General features: G+C 46.8%; 1 protein-coding gene across 5 annotated transcripts in view; it reads left to right on the top strand.

The window, feature by feature from the left end:
* Positions 1 to 25,916, top strand: part of LARGE1 (LARGE xylosyl- and glucuronyltransferase 1) — a 548,747-nt gene that overhangs the window by 125,323 nt on the left and 397,508 nt on the right. For all 5 annotated transcript variants that reach the window (XM_070600561.1, XM_070600564.1, XM_070600563.1 and 2 more), the window contains exon 2: positions 10,749 to 10,936. In XM_070600561.1, the coding sequence (XP_070456662.1) occupies positions 10,749 to 10,936 (188 nt within the window). The remainder of the gene's footprint in view (positions 1 to 10,748; positions 10,937 to 25,916) is intronic.

The raw sequence follows: 25,916 nt of genomic DNA, 5'->3' as shown, positions 1-25,916 counted from the left end.
GCCTGTGTTGCCCCAGAGAGAAGTCTGTGCTCGAAGTGACGGTCACACCGCCCGCCTATCAACGTCTCTATTAAAGTTGTGTTTGTGCCCTGAAAAGGCAGCATGCAGATTGTGCGGTATAGTATGAGGGGTGGGACTTAAGAAGAGTGCCTGGGATGCGGGTCAGTGCGCTCCAGGCCAAGGGAGGTGACCTTGGAGGAGACGATGACGACCGTGGATTTGTAGTTCTTCCTGGCATGCGCCCCATGGAACATCCTCTGAGCCCTTTAATGAGGGGAGGGGCCCCCCTAAGATGTCCTGCCTTACTTAGAGCAGGGTTTCTTGACCTCAGCCCTCTGGTCATTTTGGGCTAGATAATCCTGTGTTGTGGGGCTGTCCTGTGCCTTGTAAGACGTTTATCAGCATTCCTGACCTCTCCCCACTAGATGCTAGAAGCACCCCATTCTCTCCAGTCTTGACGATCAAAAATGTCTCCAGATATTGTCAAATGTCTCTGAGCAGAGGGGCAGGTGTGGTACAAAATCCCCCAATAGAGAACCACTGTTTTCGAGGCTCCCCATGTAGACACATGTAGATAGGGAGGAGACAGTCCCGGAGGAAGGGGAGGCGGCAGGCAGGAAGGCAGAGAAGTGTGGCAGTCCTGCATTGGAAGGTGTGACTTGGGTGGAACTCGAGTGATGAGGTTGGCAGGAGTCTGATTGTGGGGGCCTTGAATGCCGTGCTGAGGAAAGCACGGATGTGAAGTCAGAAGTCTTGGGGTTAACCCCAGCGCCCCTCTTCCCAGCCGTGTGACTTGAGTGTCTTAACCTTTTGAATCTTGGTGCCCTTATCTGTAAAGTGGAGTCGCACAGACTGCTTGTAAAGACTGACTGCATCGAGGCCATGTGGAAGTGTCAATATGGTACTTGGGTGGCCTAGCTGCCCAGTAAATGTTGTCTTCTTTCCTGAGTGCTCTCAAATCAGGTTAAATCCGGTTCTCTCTAGTTCTCCCGCCGCCAGCTCAGGCTATTTATCTAGCCAGCATCACTGCAAAGGCTCCCGGGCTCTCCGCCTCAACTCCGTTCTCGAGCCTGTAGCCAGACATGCTTCCCTAAACAGGAGGATGCGAAGGCTTAGAAAATCTGTAAACCCGTGTTGTCCAGCATCATGGCTCTCGAGCACTTGAAGCGTGGCTAGTTCAAACTGAGATGTGCTGTTCATGCAAGGTGTGCGCCGCATTTTGAAGACTTAGTATGAGAAAAAGCGTGTAAAATATCTCACTAATAATATTTTTTATTGATTATATATTCAAATGTTAATTTCTTAGACATGCTAGGTTAAATAAAATATTGAAATGAACTTCTCTTATTTTAAACGTTTTTGAAGGTGGCTATGGGAAACAGGATGAGTTTTGTAAGAGTTGCTGTTGTCTTATCGAAGGAGGCGTACTGGTTCTTCATGAGAGAATCATTTCCTGCTGCTAAGTTTTGAGATATAATTTGTTTCATGGGGCAGTCCCTTTGTAAAGAAAGGAAATTGCTCCCTTTATATAGAGCAGTAACATACTGAGTAATGTGTTCAGTACGGTTTATTTTGTTCCTCCTGGTAGATGTTTGAATGTTCTTCGCTTTCTAATTGTTCATCCTTTATTAAATATACACCACCTCCAGGCAGGACCAGGACACCCCCCTACTTGTTAGTTCCCTCTCCTCCGTTGTTATCGACTCAATGTTTGTGTCCTCCTAAAATCCATGACCCCCAGTGTGATGACATTAGGAGGTGGGGCCCTTGGGAGGTGATTAGGTCCTGAGGGTGGAACCCTCGTGAATGGGATTAGTGACCTTAGAAAAGAGACCTCAGAGAGCTTCCTGGCCTTTTCCACCATGTGAGGACACAGCAAAAAGATCACACCTGTGAACCAGGAAGAGGGGTCCTCACCAGACGGGAAATCTGCTGGCACCTTGGCCTTGGGCTCTCCAGCCTCGAGAACTGTGAGGGATAAATGTGTGTTGTTTAAGCCACCCAGTGTATGATATTTTTGTTGTCCCAGCACGAATGGACCAAGACGCCCTCTATCTGCTTTGTGGATATCTCAGCAAGGAGGCAGTAGTGTCCAGACTGAGAATTTGATTGTTCAAGCAGCTAAAATTCGACTAATTCATTTCAATGTTATTAGTGCTACTATAGCATCTCATGTTGCTGTGTAATCATATTTTGGATTTCCTTTGACCTCCCTTGACCCTTGAAACAACCTTTAGTGCTTGGTAGCTTTTAACATAACAGACACAACGCAGGCAAAACTCTCAGGCTGCGGGTAGCATGTCCTAACGGCAGAGATGTGTGTAATGGGTGGTTGAAGACTGGATCGGAGGCCCTAGTGAGGTCTCTGCCCTTGATCTGGGACATCATAGTGGTTCCGAGGGCAAAAGGGCATGTTTCCCTGCGGCAAGAGAATTTGACTTCACAGTGGGATCAAGACAAACTAAGTAGGCGGGAATGGACCCTTAGAGTCCTTAAAACACAGTGAACTCGTAGGTTTTCAGTGTTTGTTCCAAAGCATATTGCATGTGGCTTTTGTAGTTCCCATGATCAATTTTTAAACAGTGCCTCCAAGGCCAAATGCCATTCTGTAAATGAAAAAAGAAATCAGGAGTGCCAGTTTGACAAGCCAAAGGATCACCTCCAGGAGGGAGATGCTTTGGGGCCTGATGTGCAGAGAAGAGAAGGAAGGAGGAAGTGACTGTGGGATAGGCCTTCAGGAGGGATGCTCCAGAGCCAGAGGGAGCAGCCTCACGCCTCTTGTGTGTTCTCTCTCGTGTAGCAGAGAAAGAAGAGGATGTTACTAAAGCGGATGTTGCAAGTGACCTCAGATGTAACAAAGGGTCTCCGAGGGGCACACCATTGCTGCAGGGACCTACTTGAGGCACTGTGTAGACGCTGTTTCTCATATTATAGATGTTGTGCAGTCAGACAGCTAGTTGGCAAGCTCTTGTTTAGAAAGGGCTTATTAAAACAACACTAGAGTGACAGGAAGGTACCTGATGGCTGAGGCTCTCCCAGCACCTTCATTCCTTCATTCGTCCATCCATTCATTCAGTGAATGCCTCCCATGTGCCTGGGTATACCTGAATATAGAGCAGTCATCGTTTTTGCCAAAGTAGAGATTAAAATCTAGTGGGTGAGACAACCATTAAACAAGTAATTGATCAAATAATTGTATAAATCCAAAATCTGATGAGTACTGTGAAGGAAATAACCAAAGCATGGTGATAAAGTGAGGTGGGGAGGATATTTAGGCATAGAATTGTCTGGGAAGAACTTTCTGCTTGACAGCTTTCAAGATCTAGACTTGAAGAATGAGAGGAACTCAGTGAAGCAAAGAATGGAGCTATAAGCCTTCCAGGCAGAGGGACTGCACTTGCAAAGGCCCTGAGGCATATTCCATAAGTGAAGGGGCCAGTGTGGCTGGAGTAGAGTAGAATTAAAGGAAGAGTGGCCAGAGATGAGGTCCTAGAGATAGGTAGAGGTCAAGCCGTGTAGATCCTTATAGACAGGGCAGAGTTTGGGGTTCATTTTAAGAGCTGAGGAGAAACAGTGAATAATTTCAAGTGTGGTCTGAGTTATAAGGCTCCTGCAGTGGGCACAAACAGGAGATGATGGTGGCTTGGCTTCATAGAGTGGCAGTAACACTGGAGAGGAGTGGATGGATTGTTGGAGAGAATACGTGATTTAGAGGTAAAGATGGCGGGATATGTGTGCATCCACATGGATTTGACAAGATGAGGGGGTGAGTGAGGAATTGAGAATGGCTCTCAGGTGTCTACTTTGAGCAATGGAGTAGATGACGTTGCCCTTTGTGGAGGTGAGAAAGATCTAGAGAAGAGCAGGTTTGGAAGGGAGATTCAGGAGTTGAGGGCGGAAGCGCATGTGGTAGAGGAAGACTGTTTATGTGAATCTGGAGGTCACAGGAGAGGCCAGAGCTGGAGAGAAACGTGGAAGTGCTCAGCCTGGAGACTGTTTTACAATGGGCGATCTCACCTCGGGAGAGAGGGAAAGATGGATCCCACACTGAATCCTGGAACACTCCTGGAATTTACCATTCAGAGAAGAGGAGGTTTGAGGAGAAAAGGAATGTCTGAAATAAGTATCTCAGAGGATAGGAGAGTGAGTTTGCCAGAATAAGGTAGTAGCATCTCTTAGCAGTTGACTGCCCATTTGAAATCAGAAATGATTAAAGGGAATGAATCTGATGGCGTGATTTCCTGCCCCAACATTTGACTTACCAAGTAAAGCATGGAGAGCGAGTATGGTTGCATTCATCCGAATCATTGGATTTTTCCAGTGGAAAGAAGGAGGTTGGTGGGAGGTGTGCGTGCCTGCAGAGGGAGGTTATAATAATGAACCCCGGCATCTAAGCTGAATAAGAGAGACTATAAAGAAAATCTAGAGCTGGATGGATAGTGATAAAGAAGGCCGGTGGATTGGGGTTCATGAAGACAGTGAAGAATTTGTGTAATGGCAGCCTGGGGGGGCGAACAGAAGGGGCTGCGTGGAGGTTGCTGTTGACTTTTGAGATTTTGGAGGTTGTGCTGCTTTTGGTGACATCAATGTCTAGAATGTGAACTTGGTCTGTGTGAGGTGGCAGATATATTGAATTGGCCATTTTCGTCATAGAATTGTGGTGGAGAGATGGCAGAATCTGTGGTGGGAACTAAAGTCTTCAAAGAATGAGAGGAGTGACCAGGAGTTGCCGAATAACGGCGACAAGGACGGAGAGAACGATGGTGAGCCACTAAGGAACAGGGTCTTCATAAGAGGGGAGAGGCATTAAGATTCCGTAGCGATGACTGGGAGAGCCACTTCCTAGCCCGTAGGTTGCCTTGAGAAAGTAGGGGGAGGCTTTTCCTTTGGGGAAAACAGTGGCCCAGGGGACAGCTGTCCTTTCACACAAGAGCAGGAGGTAGAATGAAGCAAGAGGGAGTTGAGGATCAAGAGGAATTTGCTAATTACATAGTGGAAGTTCCACAGGGTTCCATAGTTGAGTGGGCTGGAGCTTGTGTGACAGGAGTAGTTGGTCTGATAATGAATAACCAGGGAGGCTGCTGGCTATGACTGAGATAGTCAGTCATTGATCCATTCGGTATTTATTGATCGCCTCCTCTCTGCCAGATACTGTGCTCGCAATAAACGAAGTGGAGAAGGTACCTGCCCTTGAGGGAGTTGAGCTCTGACTTGGGAGAAACAGAGTGGTCATCACTTGCATGTCCTGTAGCAAAGAACTGATTTTTTGTTTTTACAGGAAACACTAGAATTTGAGTCCCAGAGTTTCCAACAGTGAAGTCAGTGTCCTTAGCCTCTCTTAGTCTCAGTTTTCCTTTTGTAAGATTGGTTTAATGGTGCCTCCATGGGTGGTGTTGGTGCTGTTCAATCATTATTCAAACGTGGGAGAAGAGTTTTTGTTGGGATGTCGGGATGGGTCGTCAGAGGCACCTCTAGTCCATAGATGCTTTTAATTAGAAAAAGGCACTTTTCCTTCTAGGAACTCTGCTTGTGATAAACACGTCATCGAGGAAGTCTGGGATGTGATTGGTTCTCCCTGGCGCACTGGCCCCTCCCTGCAGGGGTAAGGTGGAGGTGGGCAGGTGGAAGTGGTGGGAGGCCAGCCTGGTTTATTAACCAGTTACTTACCGAGTGCGTTCGTGCAGGCTTCTCAAACAGTAATGTGCACTCGAGGCACCTAGGATCTTGTTAAAATGCAGATTCTGCTTCACTGGAGCTGAGTGGGGCCTGAGATTCTGCATTTCTGCTGACATCTCAGCTGCTGCTGCTGCTGCTGCTGCTTCGGAGACCACACTTTGGATCAAGATGGCTAGGTGTAAACCTTTGTCTGAGATGCTGGTCTCAGGCAGAGGCTTAAAACAAACAGTAGAAGACCTGGATCCGTTGCCCTTAAGGAGTTTTAGTCTAATGAAGAGAGATTAATGCACCTGAAGTGATTAGAAGACAACTAAGTGGTCTGGAATGTGTTCCTGACTCCTGTTGGAGTTTAGAAGGGAAGGGAAGGGAAGGGGAGGTTCCAGGTCTGGACTTGCCGGAGGTCCCACAGAAGCAATGAGGACTTGAAACTCCTCCTGAGCTCCAGCAAAGGAGGAAAGGCATGGCAGGATGGTCGGGGCGTGTGTGAGGATGGCCTGGGTAAAGGCATGAGGCGGGTATGATACTAGCACTAATATAAATAGTGATGATAACAAAGCTACCGTCTGTTGAGGTCTGTCTGCTCTAGGACCTGTGTGGTAAGCTGAGTGAGGGCCAGCTCTTTGCTCTCCTAGATACTGGGACAGCACCTTGCAAGAAAGATTCCCTCGAGACTGGGGCGACAGTGTGTGACTGACAGGATTCAGCCACTCTTCTGGTTAGAATTGGTGGCCCAAATCTGTTATATGCCCGTAGGATCAGTTTGGGATCTTAAGTGATTCTGAAGGGTTTTGGCCGTTGGGTTCCTTGGACTTTTTCTTTTTCTTTGTTTTGTAGGTTACTTAAATTTTTATTCCATTTTCATGTGCAATGTTTCTAGACAACCCACACATCCTGAACACCCGTGAAAAATTGTTTCTAACATCCGTGACGCTAATTAAAAGACAGCCTCTGGTGTTGATCAGAGATGGCTGGAGCTGGGCGTTTGGAATTGGGCTTCTGACTAGAGTCTTTCAGATGGTAACCAGCCACCCCAGAGGGTGTATTCCCAATTAGGATCCTACAGATGTTAACTCATTGCATCTAGCAAGACAAGTAGAACTGACACACATACACTACACTGTCTGCACCGAGGCATTTTGAACTGCAAGCATTATAACAAGAAGACACAGTAGTTCAAGCTTTTAAATATTTCTTAATTATAAAAGCAATACGTGCTCCTTCCTTGCATAAAATTTATGAAAATATATACTGAAATTACCCATATCGTATACCCAGAGATAACTTTCAACATTTAAGCCTTTTTTCATAGCTATAGGTATGTGGGTATTTATAGATGTATATACAATTTATTACATTGGACTGAAGGATATTTGCAATCACATTTTATGCTCAGCTTTGAATCGTGCTTTTGTGGCTTAACAGATCATGATAATTTTTCTAGCTCATACAATGTTCTTTTTTTTTTTTTTTCTGCTTTATCTCCCCAAACCCCCCCTGTACACAGTTGTATATCTTAGTTGCAGGTCCTTCTAGTTGTGGGATGTGGGATGTGGGATGCCACCTCAACGTGGCCTGACGAGCGGTGCCGTGTCCACGCCCAGAAACCAAACCCTGGGCCGCCGCAGTGGAGCGCGTGAACTTAACCACTCGGCCATGGAGCCGGCCCTAAGAGTGTTCTTTATAAATGTGAATTTCATTGGTTAAGACAGATGGGACAAGACTGTTGGAGTAGACGTTCAGGCGGAGAAATTGACCAGCGCGGCCAAGGAATTGGCTGCTGGATTTGAGGAAGGGGCGTTCAGAGATGACTCTTAGATGCCTGGGTTAACAGGTGGGGCAATCTCCCCTTCACCAGGCAAGAGCTGGTTAGAGACTGATTTTCTAGTTAATGCATCAACATTTGCACATGTTTGGGATGTAATTTCCAGCCCACCTCCTGTTTCTTCCTTCATTTTGCTTCTTGTGTTGATTCCTATATTGACTTCCTGGAGTAACTTCTGATATAAATTGAGATTTTTCTTTAAAATGTGTTTTTAGTGCGCAGAGGTGTCATTTAAAAGTCAGATCCATGAAGGAGTATTTTTTACCTGCTGGGTTTAATTTCAGATGCCAGCGTTATCATAAAATGCAAACCACCCTAGACTCTGTTTTAAAACTTTGTACAAATTGTGCTGGTTGAAATTGACTTCTGCAGATGGAGAGAGGGAAGGAGGAAAATAAGTGTTTTCAAGAGTTTTTTTTAAATGTTATTTAAATACTAATGCCACTCGAGTTCAGCTCCATATATAGTCCTACTTTCCCCTAAAGTCTAAATTCGTCTATAGCTTTCCACTTATATTTCTGTCTATTGTACTTGTGTTTTTTTTGGAATGAGAGCAAACAGTGGTGGTATATTTGACCCTGGGAAAGAAAATAATCATAAGATTCAATATGAGGGATTTGGGTTATATCAAAAGCAAAATGCCCCCTGGCAAAGGTGGTTAGGATCAGTTACTGAGGGAGAACAGAGCCTGCAGTGTCTCTGCCATGGGTGTGTGTAAACTTTGGCCATTTAATCCTTCTAGGCCTTAATTTTCTCATCCATAGAATGGGAATGCAAAATAGTACCTACCTCATAGGTTATTCTGAGAATTAAGTAAGTAACAAACATAGAAAAGTGCTGGACACATAATAAGTGCTACTTACTGCTTGTTGCCTTTACTGTTATTGTAATTATTAGTGAACTGTAAAACAAACCAACAAAAACAGCGATTTTAACGTGGTACCTCCTGAAGGAGAATTGGTTAGATGAGTCCTTCAGGTTTAGGTCACCCACCTGCCAGGCCACTTAGTACCTTTGTGTTGGGATCTGTTTCCTACCAAACCCTATGTGAGAGAGTGGGGAGGGGAGAGACAGGAACATGAGTAAGGCTGCCCCCTGGCTCTCAGGAAGAGGGGGAAAACCCCTGCCCTGTGCTTGATCAGTCCTGGCTGGTCGGTGATTCCAGGGCTCTCTGCTTTCTGCCTCATCACAGCCCTTCCGTGAACGAAGTGCTCCTTTGTTGTCTAGATGAACAAAATGAAGTGTACCCAGAGACAGGGGACTTGCCATGGTCACAGCTAGTGGAGTGTGGCACCTGGATTTGAACCCAGATCTGTCTCACTGCACAGCCTTCTTCCCCCTTACACTCCTTCTTTCTGAGAGATCCCCAGCATCTCCACGATTCGCATTCTTAGTGACCAGCAGAGTTTGTGTCCCTTGCTTCAGAATGAAAAACTTCCCTAGCAGGGAGCTTTCCTCAAGTCAACATTCGTTGTTTAAAGGGGTTTTGCTTTTTTGGTTTTACTTTCTGGTTCACACCCTCCAGCCCTCTGGTCTTTCATCTGTTTCAAAAGAGGGCCATTTAGAAAAGCGTGTCGGAGTGGTTGCAGAAGAGAGCCTGGCGTTGACAGTTGAGATCGGCTCCATTAGGTGTTTATTGCCAGCAACTTGCTGAACACCGTCTCCTGAAGCTTGAGAGGGTCGCCTTTGGTTAGAGTCTGATTCCATTCATTTCAACAGATAGTGAACTGGCATCTGCAGGTGGCAGGCAGTATGTGTCTAAGGGGATGCAGGTGAACTGGACAGGGCACCTGTCTTCTGGAAATGCCAAGGCTGGTGGGGAAGGGAGACAGTTCAACCACACCATCGTCATGTGGGTTTTAAGGGTGACGGCAGAGGACACAGTGTTGGAATATCCAAGGGGATACCCAAACCAACTGCTTTGTGGACATCCATTCTTTGGGAATCTGCAGTGGTAGGTTCTGCTCTGTTAGGGAGGCTCCATGTGGACTTCTCTCTCCACCTACAGCCAGTGTGACTTCTCTGCTAGGAGATGGGTGGAGATGAGATGGCATGGTCTGTTGGTTTTTTTAATAAGTCACATGAATTCCTGGTCAGGACTCAGGTGAAAAGTCATGGGCCCTCTACTCCAGCTGGATTGGCCTCCACCCTCTTCTTTTAATGTGCCTCAGCCAGTCTTCATGGTCTAAGGATGGTCCCTCTGCAGGCTGATTATATGCTATCTGCATGCTCCTCTCCATGTTGTAGTTATTTCTGTGCTTTTCCGGACCTCTTCTTCCATATTGAAGAGGAAGCTATTCAGACAGTCCCTGTCGAGTGTTTTTGGGTTTTCAATTATAGTTGAGTTGTGGTCTCCTGCAGATGATGTGGTGGCCCATCCAGTCTCTTTCCTTTGAGTGTGTTGTCAGTCGGCCCCAAATACCTTCCGCAATTCTCTCTGCCTGGAACACAGGGACCGTTCTGCCATCTTGACCGTACACGGATCAGTAAGCAACTTCACTTGTCCTTCCGTAGAGATCAGTGCAAATCTCAGTCATCACATTCTTGGAATTCCTGTGGATGTTTTATGGTGGCCTGTCTTGTTAGGTTGTGCTCTTTGAAGCCAACTCTTGTCCTAGGCGTTTTTGAAAATACAGCATGTGGTTATGTACAAGGTGCTAACTAAATGTTCCTTTAATAATTATGTTAGTTCAGGGCCGGCCCGGTGGCACAGCGGTTAAGTGCGCACGTTCTGCTTCGGCGGCCCAGGGTTCACTGGTTTGGATCCCAGGTGCGGACATGGCACTGCTTGGCACGTCATGCTGTGGCAGGCATCCCACATATAAAGTAGAAGAAGATGGGCACGGATGTTAGCTCAGGGCCAGTCTTCCTCAGCAAAAAGAGGAGGATTGGCAGCAGATGTTAGCTTAGGGCTAATTTTCCTCAAAAAATAAAAAGTATGTTAGTTCAGGCTTCAAAACTAACCTATACTATAAAATACACACACGTGTGTGTGTGTGCGTGCGTGAACACATTACAGAGAGAAAGCTGGATCCCTTATAGTTTCTAGCATCCTTTGTTTATTTTTTAAAGAACCATCTCACTTGTGACAGACTGCGAGACTACAGCGTCATCTCTTGGGATCAAAGGTTAGCAGGAAATCGTAGACGACGTGAGCTGCTTTCCGGATCTACAGGATATTTCTCTTCTGCGATTTGCATCCATTTACAGTGCTAAGAACTCAGCCCTTCTTCTTTGCTCTTCCTTTCAGAAACTATTATGAGGGAGGCCGAGGACTCCATGCTCCGGACAGAGAAACGGCGCTGGCATTAGGGATTGCCACTTCTGAGAGGATGCTGGGAATCTGCAGAGGGAGACGGAAATTCCTGGCTGCCTCGTTGACTCTTCTCTGCATCCCAGCCATCACCTGGCTTTACCTGTTTGCCGGGAGCTTTGAAGGTAAGAAGAAAGTTTTCCCAAAGTGAGAGGGCAGGAGGGAAGAAAGAGAACACTGGCTGTCCCAGGGTCCTCGGAAGAAGCTCCAAGTCATCTCATCCCAACTTGTCATTTTGTAGAGCAATGGAATATGGGTGCCCAGACACAGGAAAAGCCTTTCCCAGGTTTACACAGGTAGTTGGAAGGAGTCAGCAATGTGAGGAAAAAAGATAAAATAAAAGCTAAATAAGGTGCACCTGGATGCAGTGACGTGGCGGAAGTTACGCAAATGTCAAATACCCAGCTTTGCAAGTCCATCTCTGCATCGATAATGGGGAAAGGTTGGGCCCTGGAGGGATTACTTAGCTGTTCAGGGTGCTAGATGTTTCATACATTCTTCATCTAGTCGTTCACTGATTCACCCATCCAGCATTTTATTGTTATTGTTGTTGTTCAACATCTGTGCTAACCCAGCTGCTGGGAGTACCGGGATAACGGATCTGGACCTTCCCAGGGCAGTGGAGGGGACAGGTTAACACATGATTGCTGCGCATCGTGATGCCCGTGATGACCAGGCGGGCCCAGGGTGCCGTGGGAGAGGCTGTCGGAGCCGGCAGGCTTGGCTGGGTGTGGAAGATGATCAGTCGTACTGACGGCTGCGTGCAGGAAGGCAACAGAGGCATTACCCTCCCCAAACAAAGAAAAACAAACGCTCGTGCCTGCCATTTTCCAGAAATCAGTCGAAAAGACAAGACTCGCCATTCTTCCAGCCAGCCATTTCCAATGCAGTGCGATGTTTTCGTCTCAAAGATGGTTTTCTAAGCTTCGGGGAGGGAAGGAACAGCAGTGTTGAAGAGTACACTTTTGTTTTAGTTTATCCCCACACTTGAGTTAAAAAAAAGAAATGATCTCCAAGGAAAATCTGTCTCAAGGAAGTCAGCACTGTGTTTTTAAACGTCTCCTTTATGCATAATTTTATTGACAGCTCAAGGCTACCTTTTAATTAGGAGTTCCACTTTGCTTTCTGAGGTTTGCCCTGAGTTAGCTAGACTGAATATAAACGAGGTGGAACTATGTGCCTGCATAGCAGGAAGGGCCCAGTGCCACACCCTTGTCCCTTTCCTGCCCCAGCCATCCCTGGAGCCGTGGAGCTTCTTCTGAGCTAGATAGAGTAAATTATGCCATGGCAGGGGATGGTTACTTTTTGGCAAAGGGATCGGAGCAAGGAGGGTGAGTTGGTGTTGATTCCATCATCCTTCTAGAGATGATGGAAGAGCCCTTAGGAAAGAAGGCGGAGGGCACATGGTGCCAGTACAGGGTTAAATACATTGTAACATTGACTTTGACAGTATAACGAGACTGGTAGTACTACTGATAATAGTATAACAATAATGATGATTATGACGACAATAGAAACTACTAGCATTTTGTGCATTTCTACGTGCCAGGCGTTGTTGTAAGGATTTTACATGTGGTAACTCTTTCTCCACAATAATCCTGTGTAGCAGGTCCAGATGAAGAGGGACAGACAGAGAAGCTTCAGTGATCTGTCCAAGGCCCCAAAGTCTGTCAAGATGGGGCCTGGGTTATGGGACTCAAGAGTTGGAGTTTTTACTACAATACCATGTTGTAGTGGGGCTTCAGTGAGGTGTGGAGTTTGGCAAGGAGTTTGATAAGGTGTCACCTGACCTTTCTGGGTGGATGTGAGGAAATTTTGATAAGTGTTCATTGATAGAAACCCAACGCCAAGTGATTTTGGCAAAAAGGGAATTTGGGGACTAACCAAACTAGTAAGCTTCAGGCAGGGTTGGATCCAGAGGCTCAAATGATATTTCTATAGCTCAATCTCTTCATTGCTTTGCTCTATTTTTCTCAGCCGTTGTTTCTTTCGGGGTAGCTTTTCCTATACAGAGGAAGCTTTAGCTTACAACGTATGTTCTCCAGTACCTGTAGAAAGAAGAGTTCTTCTTCCCCCTAATTCTCCAGTATTCCCGCTGATTGGACTGCTTCCAGTCACTCGTGGTCCAGAATAAATCACTGTGGTTGGGGGAGGCTGGTGAGGGCAGCCCTAAGCCCTGTGCCTACTTCTGATCAGAGAGTAGAGAGAAGTTCCCTGAAACATATGGAGTGAGACTGGGGGAGCGGTGACCCCCAAAGGTACATAGTGAAGGTTCCCAAAAAAGAGAGACTAGAAGTTGATCTGGGCTATGGAGAATTCATAACTGGCTGTGCTTAGCGATGACTTTCAACTTCAAGGTTGCTGTCCAGCATCATGCTACCTGGCCCAGCCCTGGTCAGTGGAGTGACTATGATCCTTGACTTTGAATGATTTTATTAGACTGGCAGATAGATTACGGGAAATGGGGAGGATCGAGAAAACGCTCAGAAGCAACATACCCAGACTGGGTGTAGGTGCTGTTTCTGTCAACGTGATGCTTAAAAATAAATCCTACCTGTGGAACAGAATCACAAACAGCATTAATTAGGGGCTGGGTGATGTGGGTACATTAGCAGAAGTATTTTCACTAGAATGATAGAGGTGACATTTCTCTTGCTGAGTATCAGTTAGTTGGCAGCTAGGCCACTGCATTTGTTTTGGACACTACACTTTAAGAATGATCTAGACAAGTCAGCACACTTAAGAGAATCTAGGTGAATGACAGCGCCAATTCTAAACCTCGTTACATAAGAAATAGTGGAAAGAACTGGGGCTGTTTACCTTAGAGAAGCTGAGACGCCAGGTGGACATGATGAGCTTCAGCAAACAGTCAAAGGCTGTCACCTGGAAGGGAGGCTAGGATTACTCTGATGGCCCCTGAATCTTTGGAGGGATGTGACAGGGAGCTGGATGTCAAGCTCATCGTAATGAGGATTGTTCTGCCCAGTGCTGGAACACGCTGCCCTGAGGGTTATGAAATACTCGTCGTGAGAACTGTGCAAACACAAGTGCAGTCTGTGGGCACCAGGGGCCATTGAGCAGGAGGACCTGCCTGCCGTCCTGACCCAGAGATCCTGACTCTAGAAAAGCTGGGTATTTACCCACCAGGAGACACAGGCTGCCTCGGTGGAGCGCCTGCCTATTGCCGCAGACGGCGGTGCACTTCTGACGGGGCCTGTGGAGACGTTCTTCTCTCTGTAGTTAAACATAACAACTTTGCAGTCCATTTATTGACACCCTTGAGTTTTCTGTTGCAAGGCGGGTGGAGCCATAAATAAGGGACAGAGTTGCTGTCTGCATTCACGGAAATGCTGTTCACACTTTATGTGGGTGTGTTTATATTTCAACCCTGTTTGTTTTGGTGCATCTCCTGCGAGCAGAGCCCAGACCTCTCCCTGAGATGCAGATGCCCTGAGCGTTTTGGAGTTGGGTTATGCTGCGCAGCGTGGTCTGTTGAGAGAGCCCTGGGTGGGTCAGGGGTTTCAGGCTCTAAAACCATCTCAGGCAGAGTAGTTGGGTGATTTGGGGCACAGTTGCTCGTTGTGAAATGATGCAAAAGTGAAGCCCGCTTACTGGCACTTATGTTCCACAAGTTTGTGTAATTCTAAGCATCTGATCTACGTGAGCTGGAAATGACCAGAATCCTCTCCAATGATGGGGAAATAAGACAAGAAGAGGGAGTAGGCTCATTGTGATGTGCTCCTGTGTATGGATCAATGCATAAAAGTTATGGAGAAGCTGGGGTCACTCCTATGGCCTAGTGGTTAAGTCTGGTGCACTCCATTTCAGAGGCCTGGGTTCGTGGGTTCGGATCCCCACTGCAGACCTACACCCCTCATCAGCCATGCTGTGGCAGTGATCCACATATAAAGTGGAGGAAGATTGGCACAGTTGTTAGCTCAGGGCTAATCTTCCTCTGCAGGAAAAAAAAAAAGTTACTGGGAAGCAGGCATTTTCTCGGTGTTAAGAAAGAATGCCTGTTCTAACAAGTTGATTTGCCAGGGGTTGGAGTCCACCATCTGGGAAAGTGATGCGATCCCCATTCCCAGAGCTGTTTTTCAGAGGCCAAGCAACTATTGGTTCAGGATGCTAATCAGTGGATGTTTTTGCTGGTGCTTTAACCCCTAAGTTCCTAAACCCTACTTCCTACATTTCTTCCCTAGTCCACCTCTCTGGCTCTGCCATCTCGTTAACCACCCCAGCTGCCTGTGCTTCAAGCTCCAAGCTTTGGACGCTCCTTCGCTTCCTGCTTCATTCCCTCCCTCGCTTGGTCGCCACATCCTGTGGAATCTGGTCTGGGCCTCTCGCAGATGCGTCTTTTGTTTGCTGCCTTGCACCGCTGCTGTTGGCCTGGCTCAGCTGTTTATCTTCATCTTCTGTGATCAGGACTGATGCAGCAGTTGCTCCTTCACCCTCCAGACAGCAACCAGAGCTGTGCTCAGCCCCACCGCCGCTCCGCTCCCTGTGGGCCCCTCCGGCTCCATCTCCTCATGTCCCCCTTCCATTCTCTGTTTGGCTGTGCTGACTTGCACATCCCAGTCGGCACCGCCCTCTATGGCCTCTGGTCTTCTCATGTGCTGTTTCTTCTCCTGGGGACACTCGTGCCCTTTCGTCCTTCCCCTCCCTCTTTCACCTGGCCGACTTGGATCCTCCCGTCTCAGCTCTGCTACACGCCTCCCGACTCCTGGACTCTTCCCCTTCTTCATAGTCACGACACTTTGTCTTTCTGGTTTATGTAATCTCCTGTCTTTGCAACTGCTTACAAGCATCAGGAGGAAAGGGAGTGGTTCTCTTGTGTTCATCTTTCCACCTCTAGCACCTTCTACAGTGTAGGAGAACTGTTTGTTGAATGAATGAATGAGCGAGCAAAGAAATGTGCCCTCATCTGGCTTTGAAGAGCTGACAGCTCTCACCGTTGCCTCCTGGATTAACTCCAGCCTCCCTGTCATGGCTCTGGCATCTTGAACAGGCTCTCTCCTTTAGCTTATAGTTTCTGTCTTTACTCTTGGGAGTGTCTCATTGAACGTCCTGAGAAAAGTTCGATTTTCCTGCTTAATTTTTGTACTTTGTTCCTTTGGCCCAAGATACAGTTCTTTCCCCATGAGCAAACATTTTCAATGTCCATATTCAGTGTCGTTTTCTAAACTCCCATGTGGAAACTCCTGTGACAACACTCACGAAAGGATATTTTGTTTGGTGTCTTTCTAGCCCTTTACCTGTGAGTTTCTTAAGATGAGCGACTGTCTTCTTCGTCTTTACATTCCTAGAGCCTGAGCATCACTCTTAATGGGTCCTTAATAAATGTTGACCGGAAAGGATTCTGGGTAACGAGGGAAGCAGGAGCCGCTGGAAAGCAAGGGCTCTCCTGGTGCTCTGAGCGTCTGTGATTTTGAGAGCTCAGGATGTGGCTCCGGGAGCCTTACCTTCCTTCTGGTTGTGGTGTTCATTCTGGGACTTGAGTAATTCTGCTTAAACACAGCTCCATTTGAATTTCCATCACCCCTATCATTTTGTACCAGAATCACTTTTTCTCATGGACACGGGAGTTTTATTTGCAGGGTGTGGCTCTTTCTAGTCTGCCCATCACGGAGATGGTGTTCAGCTGGTGTGACTCATCAGCACATGGAGAAAGGGTGCTTTGTGGCCATTCAGAAAATTGTTCACACATGCTGTCCTTCCGTAATTTATAGCCACCTCCGTGCAGAAGCTTCCCGTTGTCAGGAGGCAGGCCAGTGAGGGGGCGGGTATTATTTAAAAGCAAGTGTCTTCAGAGGATGCAAAGGCCTGAACATTTAAAACCAGTGTCGTGAACAGGCACGGGATATTAATTTCTGAGCTGACTTCAGCCTGCACCCACGTCTTGTCACTCCTGGAGCCTCAGTTCACTGTTCATGCCGTTCTTATCAACACGGATGCCTCCTGACATGGTTTGAGAGTCGTCACGATAAATTTCAACCGGAAGAAATGGAGTCCTGACATTTGACCCTTTTGAAGAGTTGCAGCGAGGACCCAGGAGTTGTAAGTTAAAGCGTTTTCTTTGCTTTATCATGATGGGGGATTATGGGGCACATGACCCGTGGAATAGGGGAGATGGGGGGATCTTTTATCCAAGTGGAGCTTGTCCAAACATGACTGATTCCCAAGCCTCGCATCCACTCCCCCCATCTTTTTGCCCAGAGACTGTGCCGGGCGGTTTGTGAATTCAGACTGTGCAAGGTGCTAGTGAATAATTTGCTAAAGGTTTCAGTATCCCCCAAGGCAAGGCTGTGTAGCAGCTTTGATGGCAGCCAAGCCATTTTGCCTTCCTGCCAATGGCCCAAATGTATCACTTAATAAGGATATTATGGGGTATAAGAACACAGGATGCTGAATGCACAATGAAATGGAAAGCATAATATAAAGGTTTTATTGATTTTTATTTTTAATAGATCCAAAACGAAGGACTTTCTTTGCCAATGCTTAATGGCTGTTGCTGCCAAGCTTAAGAAAAAGCTGCAAAGGGTGAGAATGTGACAGTGAGCTGCCGTGAGTGGTGCCTGAGCCACAGGGCACAGTGGGGCTGCGTGTGTCTGTGGTTCTTACCTTGAGCCAAAAAGCGTCTCTTGAAGGTCTTGGAATCTGAGAGGGCAGTTGAAGTCCATCACAATTGTATTTGGTTGTGAGATGGTTGCTAAGGTGATCTCTACTTGTATCCAGCTTTTGACCTTACAGTAATATCAGTGGTCCTGCTGGGATGGGGAAAATGACCCTGATGTATCGGTTGGCTGCGTCTCCTAGAAGAGCTCATGGCAAGAGCCTGGGCCCAGGCGTCAGGAAACCTGGTTTCTATTAACCCCCAGCAGCCACCCTGTATGAGTTTCCTGCTCTAACAAACTACCACAAACTTAGTGGCTTAAAAAAACCCACAAATTTGGGACTGGCCCCGTGGCCGAGTGGTTGATTTTGCACGGTCTGCTTCAGCGGCCCAGGGTTTTGCCAGTTCGAATCCTGGGCGCAGACATGGCACTGCTCATCAAGCCATGCTGAGGCGGCATCCCACATGCCACAACTAGAAGGACCCACAATTAAAAATACACAACTACGTACTGGAGGGCTTTGGGGAAAAAAACCCCCACAAATTTATTATCTTACAGTTTTAGAGGTCAGAAATCTGAAGTCAGTCTCGTTGTGCTAAAGCCAAGGTGTTGGCAGGGCTGGTTCCTTCTGGAGGCCCCAGGGGAGAATCCGTCTCTTGGCCTTTTTCAGCTTCTAGGGGCTGCCTGCTTTCCTTGGCTCGTGGCCCCTTCCTGTAGCCCCAAGCCTGGAAGGGTGGCATCTTCAGCTCACTCTCTCTGACTCTGACCTCTGTTTCTATTGCCACGTGTCTTCTGACTGTGACCCTCCTGCCTCCCTCTTATAAGGACCCTTGTGATTACATTGGGCCCCCTTGGATAATCCAGGGTAATCTCCACATCTCAGAACCCTTAATTTAATCACATCTGTAAAGCCCCTTTTGCCATGGAAGATAACATACTCACAGGCTGTGGGCATTAGGATGTGGACATCTTTGGGAGGGAGGGGCCATTATTTGGTCCTCTACACCCCTCCCCTATCTTGTTATTGTTTCGACACAAAGCAAGGGGGCGTTGTGCCATCTGCTTTCCCATATGGATGGCTTATCCTGCTGTAGGAGTTTTGGGTTCTCTAATTTTAATTTGAAATATAAATATCCAGCAGGCCTTAACACTCTTGAAAAAGGCATTGTATTCAGATGTGTTGACCACAATGCTTTGTCTGTAATGGTCTTTAATTCGTAACCAATGATAGGTTAAGGTTTTCTGAAGAGAAAGGTTCGTAACTTCTGCCCTTTGGGGGTCCTGGTCTTAAAGCGATTTCATTTATTTTTTATTTCAGATACCAATTTAACAAAAGGAGGGCATTTCGTTCGCCCTGTTGTTGGTTGAGTAGGCTGTTAATTTTAAGTAAAAGATAGCCATTTGTATAACTACTTGGGCATACTCTCTGGTGTTATCACCTAAACCTCAGCAGGCCCCGTGACCCATTAGTTCTAGCCCATACCCTGCCCGTATACCAAAGAGAAGTGTGCGTACATTTGCCCAAAAGACACTTACAAGAATGTTCCCGTCAGCATTATTTGCAATAGTGCCAAATAGGAAGCTCCTGAAATGTCCACCCACAGTAAAATAAATACATAAATGGTGGCATGTGTATATAGTGGAGTACTACAGAGGAATGAAAAGGAATATACTCATAGTGTTGAACAGAAGAAGATAGACACACAAGAATATGTACCGTATGAGTCCAATTATATAAAGTTCAAAGACAGGGAGAAATTCATCTGGGGGTAGAGCCTGGGCAAGGCCAAAGGAAGACTTTGGAGGGCTGGTGATTATTTAATTTACTTCTTAATCTGTGATGATTATACAGGTGTGTTCACTTTGTGACAGTTAATCAAATTTGTCATTTATGCTTTGGTCACTTTTCTGTTATTTTTTAAAAAAAATCTGTGCAAATCTTGATAGTTAAATAAGTACCTGCGTTTGAAAGAGATTTTGTGGGTTTTGCATTCTTTTCCGATAAGAGGAATTTTGTTAACCTTTGGGATTTATGTATCTGTGTCACTGTTTAACTTTGAAATTGAAATGCTTTTTAAGCATGAAACTTTTCTTCTGGGATAGATGTTGAACATTTTGACTTAGCCACATTTCCTTTTTTCTTTCCTGACACACCTCACCATTTGAACACACACATTCCCCTGCAAGGGTCTGATCACAGTGCTGACTTCAAGATCTGAGATTTGCTCATAAAACCCAATTCTGAAAGAGTGTTTTCATCACTTTGAAACAAGACCAGTATTCCTACCAGAACTCTGGCAATGACATAGCTCTGTTTAATATTAAAGTGATCTTATTGATATGGACACCAAGCCACATTGAATAAGTCTTCCCATCTGCTTTTACTCAACAGACGTGCGTCTTCATAAAACCCTTGTGCCTGGCAAAGAAAGAACTATTATTATTGTATCATCAGAGGTATGGAAACACAAGAAGGATATATTGTATTTAAACGATAACTGTAATGGAAGCGATAGCTGTAGCTTCCATCCGTGGCTTGTTAAACAGAAATTGGCTGCGTCTGGCCTGTAGTTGTGTTGGGTTTGGCCAACCCACTGCTTTTTACCATTTTGAATTCATTATTAACAGTTAAAGATTGGGAGATTGCACATAAAAATCATGATTTCTGGCTTTCCTTAACAAAACGGAAAGATCTAGCAAACTGGACCCTCCTTTCATCATAGCGGCCATTGGCTGGAACTGACAAGGAGCTGTCCTTTTGCACAGTGCGTGACCGCTCCAGTTTGTCCCATCCCCGTCCTTCCTGGTTGATCCCTGTGTCATCCCATGCACCGTTTGCCCTGTTCATAGAGCAGAATTGAGAAGAAAGAGCTTCTGCTATTTGCTTTTGTCTCTTGTTGACCCCCTCTGGCTCCGACTTTGAGTTTGGGCTTTTTGGCTTGTTCTCTCCCATGGGCTGGGCTAGGGGTTTTACATACATTGTCTCATTTATTCCTCCAAACAACTTCACAATTGTCCCATTTCGTAGATGAGGAAACTGGGGCTCAAGGATGTTGAGCTCCTTGGCGAAGGTCATCCAGCCGGTAAGGGAGCCGGCGTTCAAACCCTGGCCTTGCTTGAAAGGACCCTGCTGTATCCGCACAACTTGTAGATACAGAAACAACTGGTAGATGACGATTCAAAGTCAGTATGCTCACATTTCAGATTAAGGACAAGACAAACTCTGGGACAAGGGCGAAGCAGCCATCTTGGATGAGAAGGCAAACCATATTCTGTGGCTAGCAGGATTATTATAAGCCACTGTGAGCAGAAAATTCGATTAGGCCTGTAATGCAGTTTGCATTTTGTTTCTGCCGTAGACTCATACGATGAAGAGGAGGAATGGACGTGAGGAGTGGTCTCGGCAGGCTTACAGCCTAGGCAGATAAAACCTTTGAAAACGACACACAGACTTTATCTAGGGCAGGGGCCGATGGTGGGGTGAACATGTCCCAAAATGACGGGTGGCACTGTTTACATCACAGAGCGACAACAGACAAGTTAACGTCTCTGCAGGTCAGTTTTTTCTCCATGAAAAGGGGAACATAATATGTAGCTCATAGGCTTCTTAGGAAGGCCGAATAAAGTACCTGTTAGAGAGTGGCAGTCGTTCAGTAAATGTCAGTTTTCTTCCCCTGCTCGTATTCCTAGAATATTGGAAGGTCATCCTCGGAGGGATGCAAAAAATCATCCGTGTGGTCTGAATGAGGCCCCCTGGGGAAACTGAGGCCTGGAGACTTGTGGCTGAACCAAGCTCGCAGCCTCAGCCACTGGTGTCATGAAACCAGCACCCAGATAGTCTGTGTTACCACTGATTCCCTTCAGCTTCTTCATTATCATTTTTAGTAAAGATAAAACGAGGGAGACTGTCGCATCAGTTCATTTCTATCCAGCTATGTTTCCAGACGTTTGCAGCACCCTATTTAGATATTGCAAAGTGGAGGGGGAGGGAAAGGGCAGGGGGGGACTCGGAGACACACCATAGCTATGGCCATAAATGCACCTGCAGCTGACTGTGGACTCAGTGGCCGTGTTTGGAGACGATGAAATTATTTCATGTAGCTGACCTGTTGTGAGAACTTTAAAGGGTAACGAAGAGGAAATGGCCATCCTCTGATGCAAAATTGAATCACTTATGTAACAGAAGATTTGTCTCATGGGGCCATGGCTGAGTCAGCATGCCTGGTTCTAATTCCCAAACTTTCCCTTAAATGCTGTGTCTCCTCAGCTGAGTAACTTAACCTCTCTGAGCCCAAAATGCCTCCCCCAGTATTGAACAGGGTTTTTGTGCAGATGAAAACGAGTCCACTGTGCCTAACATAGAGGACCTTTACAGAGTCATTTTGTGTTCGGCTGTGTTTTCCATGCTGCCTGTGCTCTCTGAAGCAGAAAAGTCTCTTAAGGAGCCAACTGAGTCGAATGTTTAAGATTGCACTGTTAGGAAGAACCCTGACCATTCAAGATTCCTTCCCTTTCTAGGGTGGGACTTTAGATAATGGCTCTTTGTCATTTTTGCTCCAGCAGAGGGCACTCCATGCCCCATCTCCTACCAATGCCTGAATTCGCTCGATGGAGCACAGCTGGGCCTGGGTGTGGAAGCTTGCAGTGACATCCAGGCAGGAAGCCTGTCTGTTGCCCCCATAGGTAGGGATGACAGTTAGGCAGCTGTAGAGCCTGAGCTGTCTCATTTACATTGAAATAACCTCCCACCACCCCCTGAGGGAGGGTATCCTATTTCAGAGATGAGGTAACTGAGCTGCAGAGCCCTTAGGAGGATCATCCAAGGTCATTCATTCATTCAGCAAACACAGGCACCATTCTAGGACACTGGAGATAGAGCTTGGAATCACATGAGCCTGTCTCCTCTTCTCGTGGAGCTCACTTTCTGGTGCAGGGAGAGGTGATTAGCAGACAGATGCGTGCAGTGCTGAGTGGTGGTCAATGCTCCAAAGGAAAGTAAAGCCTAGTGAGATGGTGGTGAAGCAGCATGGGGAGAGGCTCGCGGAGCACCGTGCAGGGGGAAGTGCTCTTTGAATAGGGTGGTCTGACAGGCCTCTCTGGTTGGTGACATTTCAGCAGAGCCACGCAGAGATGGGGAGGAAAAGCATTTCAGGCAGAGGGATTAGCAGCAAGTGCAGAGCGCTTAGTGCCTTTGCAGAACAGCGAGGAGAATCAGGGCGGCTGGCGAGAGCAGGAGAGGGAACGTGGAGGAGTCAGGGAAGTGGGCAGGGGCCCCCCACAGGACCTGGGACTGGGTCTCAGAACCCTTGCTTCTTGTCTGCTCGCTTCTTGGGGGAGCTCATTCCTTGCAATCTGGACTTGCCTTTAGCTGCTAACCTCAGGGGAACCTGAGAGAGTTGTTCCTCCTCCCGCCTCTAAGGTGGTACCCAGCTCCCTGGTTCCAGAGCTGCCGGATGATAAGAATCACCTGGGGCAGTTGTTGACTATAGAGACCCCTCCCACCCAGCCCACCCTGGGGCACCTGGGAAAGAGACAGTCCTGGGCCCTGGACCAGATCTGCTAAGTGGGATGCTGCAGGGGAGGCGCCCAGGTGTCTGCATTTTAACAGGTGCCCCGGGTAATCCTCATCTTCAGGCGAATTTGGGAAGTCTGACCTGGATAAAGTGGAGCCTTTGAGTGGCTGATCTCAGGTCCCCTTGTCTGCTCCAGGGCCCCAGGACTCGGGTTTAATAATGATGGGGGGGGGGGGTGATGACAGCACTGAGTGAGCGCCTGCTGTTTGTCTCCCCTAGCAGCCTGCTCTCTGCCTTATCTCTTTGACATTTAAATCTTAGTCCTCCCACCAGGTTCCCGGAGGCCAATATTATTATTCGCAGCCAATATGTTGTTTGTCCTTCTGTTAATCATTTCCATGTTGAATTGCATCTCACATAACTTGCCTCCTTTTCAGAGTTGTTGCGTAGACTGAAATGATGGTGTGCGTTGCTTCAAAAGTCCTTGGCACATGAGTGCTGGATAAATGGTGGTTATTATGTTTAGTATTTACTCTGATTTCTAAACCTTTCAGATGGTGAGGCCCCGCCTTTCTGTAGTCATCCCTGAATCCTTACGAAGTCTTTGACATGATATCAGGAATAGAGTTGATACTCAGTAAGTGCTGAAGTGCCAGAAATAAAAATATTAGCTACTACTTATGGAACATTAGATCATTGACTTAACTCATTTGTTCCGCAGAACAGCCCTATAAGGTAGGTACTGATAGTCCCATTTTACACATGAGGAAACTGAGGCAAGGAAGTTTGACGATTTGCTCAGGGTTCCGGAGCCAGTGAGTGGTAGAGCTAAGATTTAACCCAGGCAGTCACGTTCGCCAAGATCTCTCCAAGGTTCCACTCGTTTCTTATAGCGACATGATTCTAGATCTTTCTTTTTTCTATGTGAAGTCCCTTCCTCCTGCTTCATTCTGCATGGAGATTGGGAAGAGCTGGTCATTTTCAGTGTGTGAATACCCCTTCACATACCCTTGGAAAATGTTCTCTTTCAAAACTCCTCCTCCAGGCCGAGTGGGCTCCGTGGTGTTAACCTTTCTTACTTTTCAGACAATGGGTTTTCTTTGGGGGCCTCCTGGGCTTATCCGCCAGTTGCCTGTTCTGAGCAGGAGAGAGAACTGGGCCTTCCCTTCCCAGAAGCCATACCTGTGCCTTACGCTTCCCAGAATGCTGTGTCTGGCTCCCTCCAGACAGCTTTGGGGCAGTTTGGTTTCCAGAACTTCTCAAGTCAGCGGTCCGGGAATGAACGCAGGGTCTCTCCCGTGCCCAGAGAAGTGGGCGCACAACCGAGCCCTTTTGGAGGTGGCAGTGAGGCAGACAGGTCTGGAGAGGGAAGAGCTGAATTTCACGTCTTGGATAAACACTCCGAGGTGAGTGGCGTGAAGGGGCGGATGAGTGAGGATCTCTGAGAGCGAGCATTTATAAAATGTTTGTATTTTCCTCTCCCTGGTCTCCATGAATAGAGAGTCCTCTCTCTGTGATGACTCTGTGATGAACAGAGAGGAGTCTGCTTTTCCCTTTGGTCCACCCCTCTGCCCCAGACAATCTCTGTATTCCTTTGCAGATGCTTCCATGACAGGGAGTAATCAGAAAGAAACCCTTGAATTGCATATTTTCTCTGCTTCTTCACTTGCTCAGTTCCCAGGTGAAATTGCTGGGCTCCTTCAGGCTTTAAGGCAATTCCTTCCATCCTTCCTTAAGGGGGGATAATGCAAGTTAACACTGGCAACCATTTGCTCTGTGTACAGTAGCTCCCCCTTATTTGCTTGGGTATGTCCCAAGACCCCCCTGGATGCCTGAAACTGGGGATAGTATCAAACCCTATATATATATATATATATATGTATATATATATATATATTATGTTTTTTCCTATACATAGATACCTAGGATAGAGTTTAATTTATAAATCAGGCTCGGTAAGAGGTTAAGAACAATAATAATAAAAGAACAATTATAACAATGTTCATTGAGATACAATGCCTACAGTGATGAGGCGAAGTGAGGTGAATGACATAGGCGTTGTGAGGTAGCGTTATTTTTGGACCACAGGTAACTGAAAGTGCGGATGCGGGAGGCTGCTTTACTGTTATAATTACTTGCATTTTCTTTTCGCAGCACCTCTCAGGTGGGTCCTATCATCATCCCCCTTTTATAGATCTAGCACAGGATGTTAAGAAACCTGCCCTTGGTCACCGAGCCAGTGAGTGTGACACGGAACCTGAAGTGCGTTCACACCCCTGTTGTGCAGCAAGCCAATCTCTGACGCCTGGTGCAGTGGAAGAAAGTAGGAATTTTATTGCCAAGTGCTGAGCAAGGAGAACGGGCAGCTAATGCTGTAATCCCAAACTCCCCTGAAAGCTACAAGTGGGGGTCTTTATTTGGGGTTTAGGTAGGGGAGGGGGGCTAGAGCCTTGCTGGCCAGCATTTTCCCACCAGCCTGAGTTTGGCCTTGAGAGGCTGCTTGCAGGAAGGAGGAGATATGGGAATCTGCAGGTGGCTATCCTTGGTGCCAATTTGTGACTTCTGTTTGGTTGTAAAACTCAGGGAATCAGAGGTTAAAGAAACATATTTATATATGAGTGCTTTTGGTTTTAACCTCATATATGCTGGGTTTAATGTAGGGGAACTGATATCGGGGCCAGTATCAAGTGCAGACCCAGCTCAGAGCGCCTGGTCTTAACTGTCGTATACACATCCTCTTGCTTCCCTGACTGCCTCCTTTTCCTCCCTCCCTTCTGTTATAATCAATAGTATGTATGTCGTTCTTCCTCTGTACTGAGCACTGTCGTGGTCATTAGAGAACAGAAATGAATACAGTATTTTCCTGGGGATGGAGATGGCAGAAGTACTGAAGTCACAGTGTACTGTTGGTACTATGAGGCCACAGTGGGCCCTACATGGGCCAGAGCTTGCAAAGGGCTTCATGGAGAAAGATGACC

Source organism: Equus przewalskii, chromosome 29, assembly GCF_037783145.1.
Source record: "Equus przewalskii isolate Varuska chromosome 29, EquPr2, whole genome shotgun sequence".
Classification (NCBI taxonomy): Eukaryota; Metazoa; Chordata; class Mammalia; order Perissodactyla; family Equidae; genus Equus; species Equus przewalskii.
The sequence above is the reverse complement of the archived record's forward strand: the minus strand, read 5'-3'. Positions and strand labels throughout refer to the sequence as shown.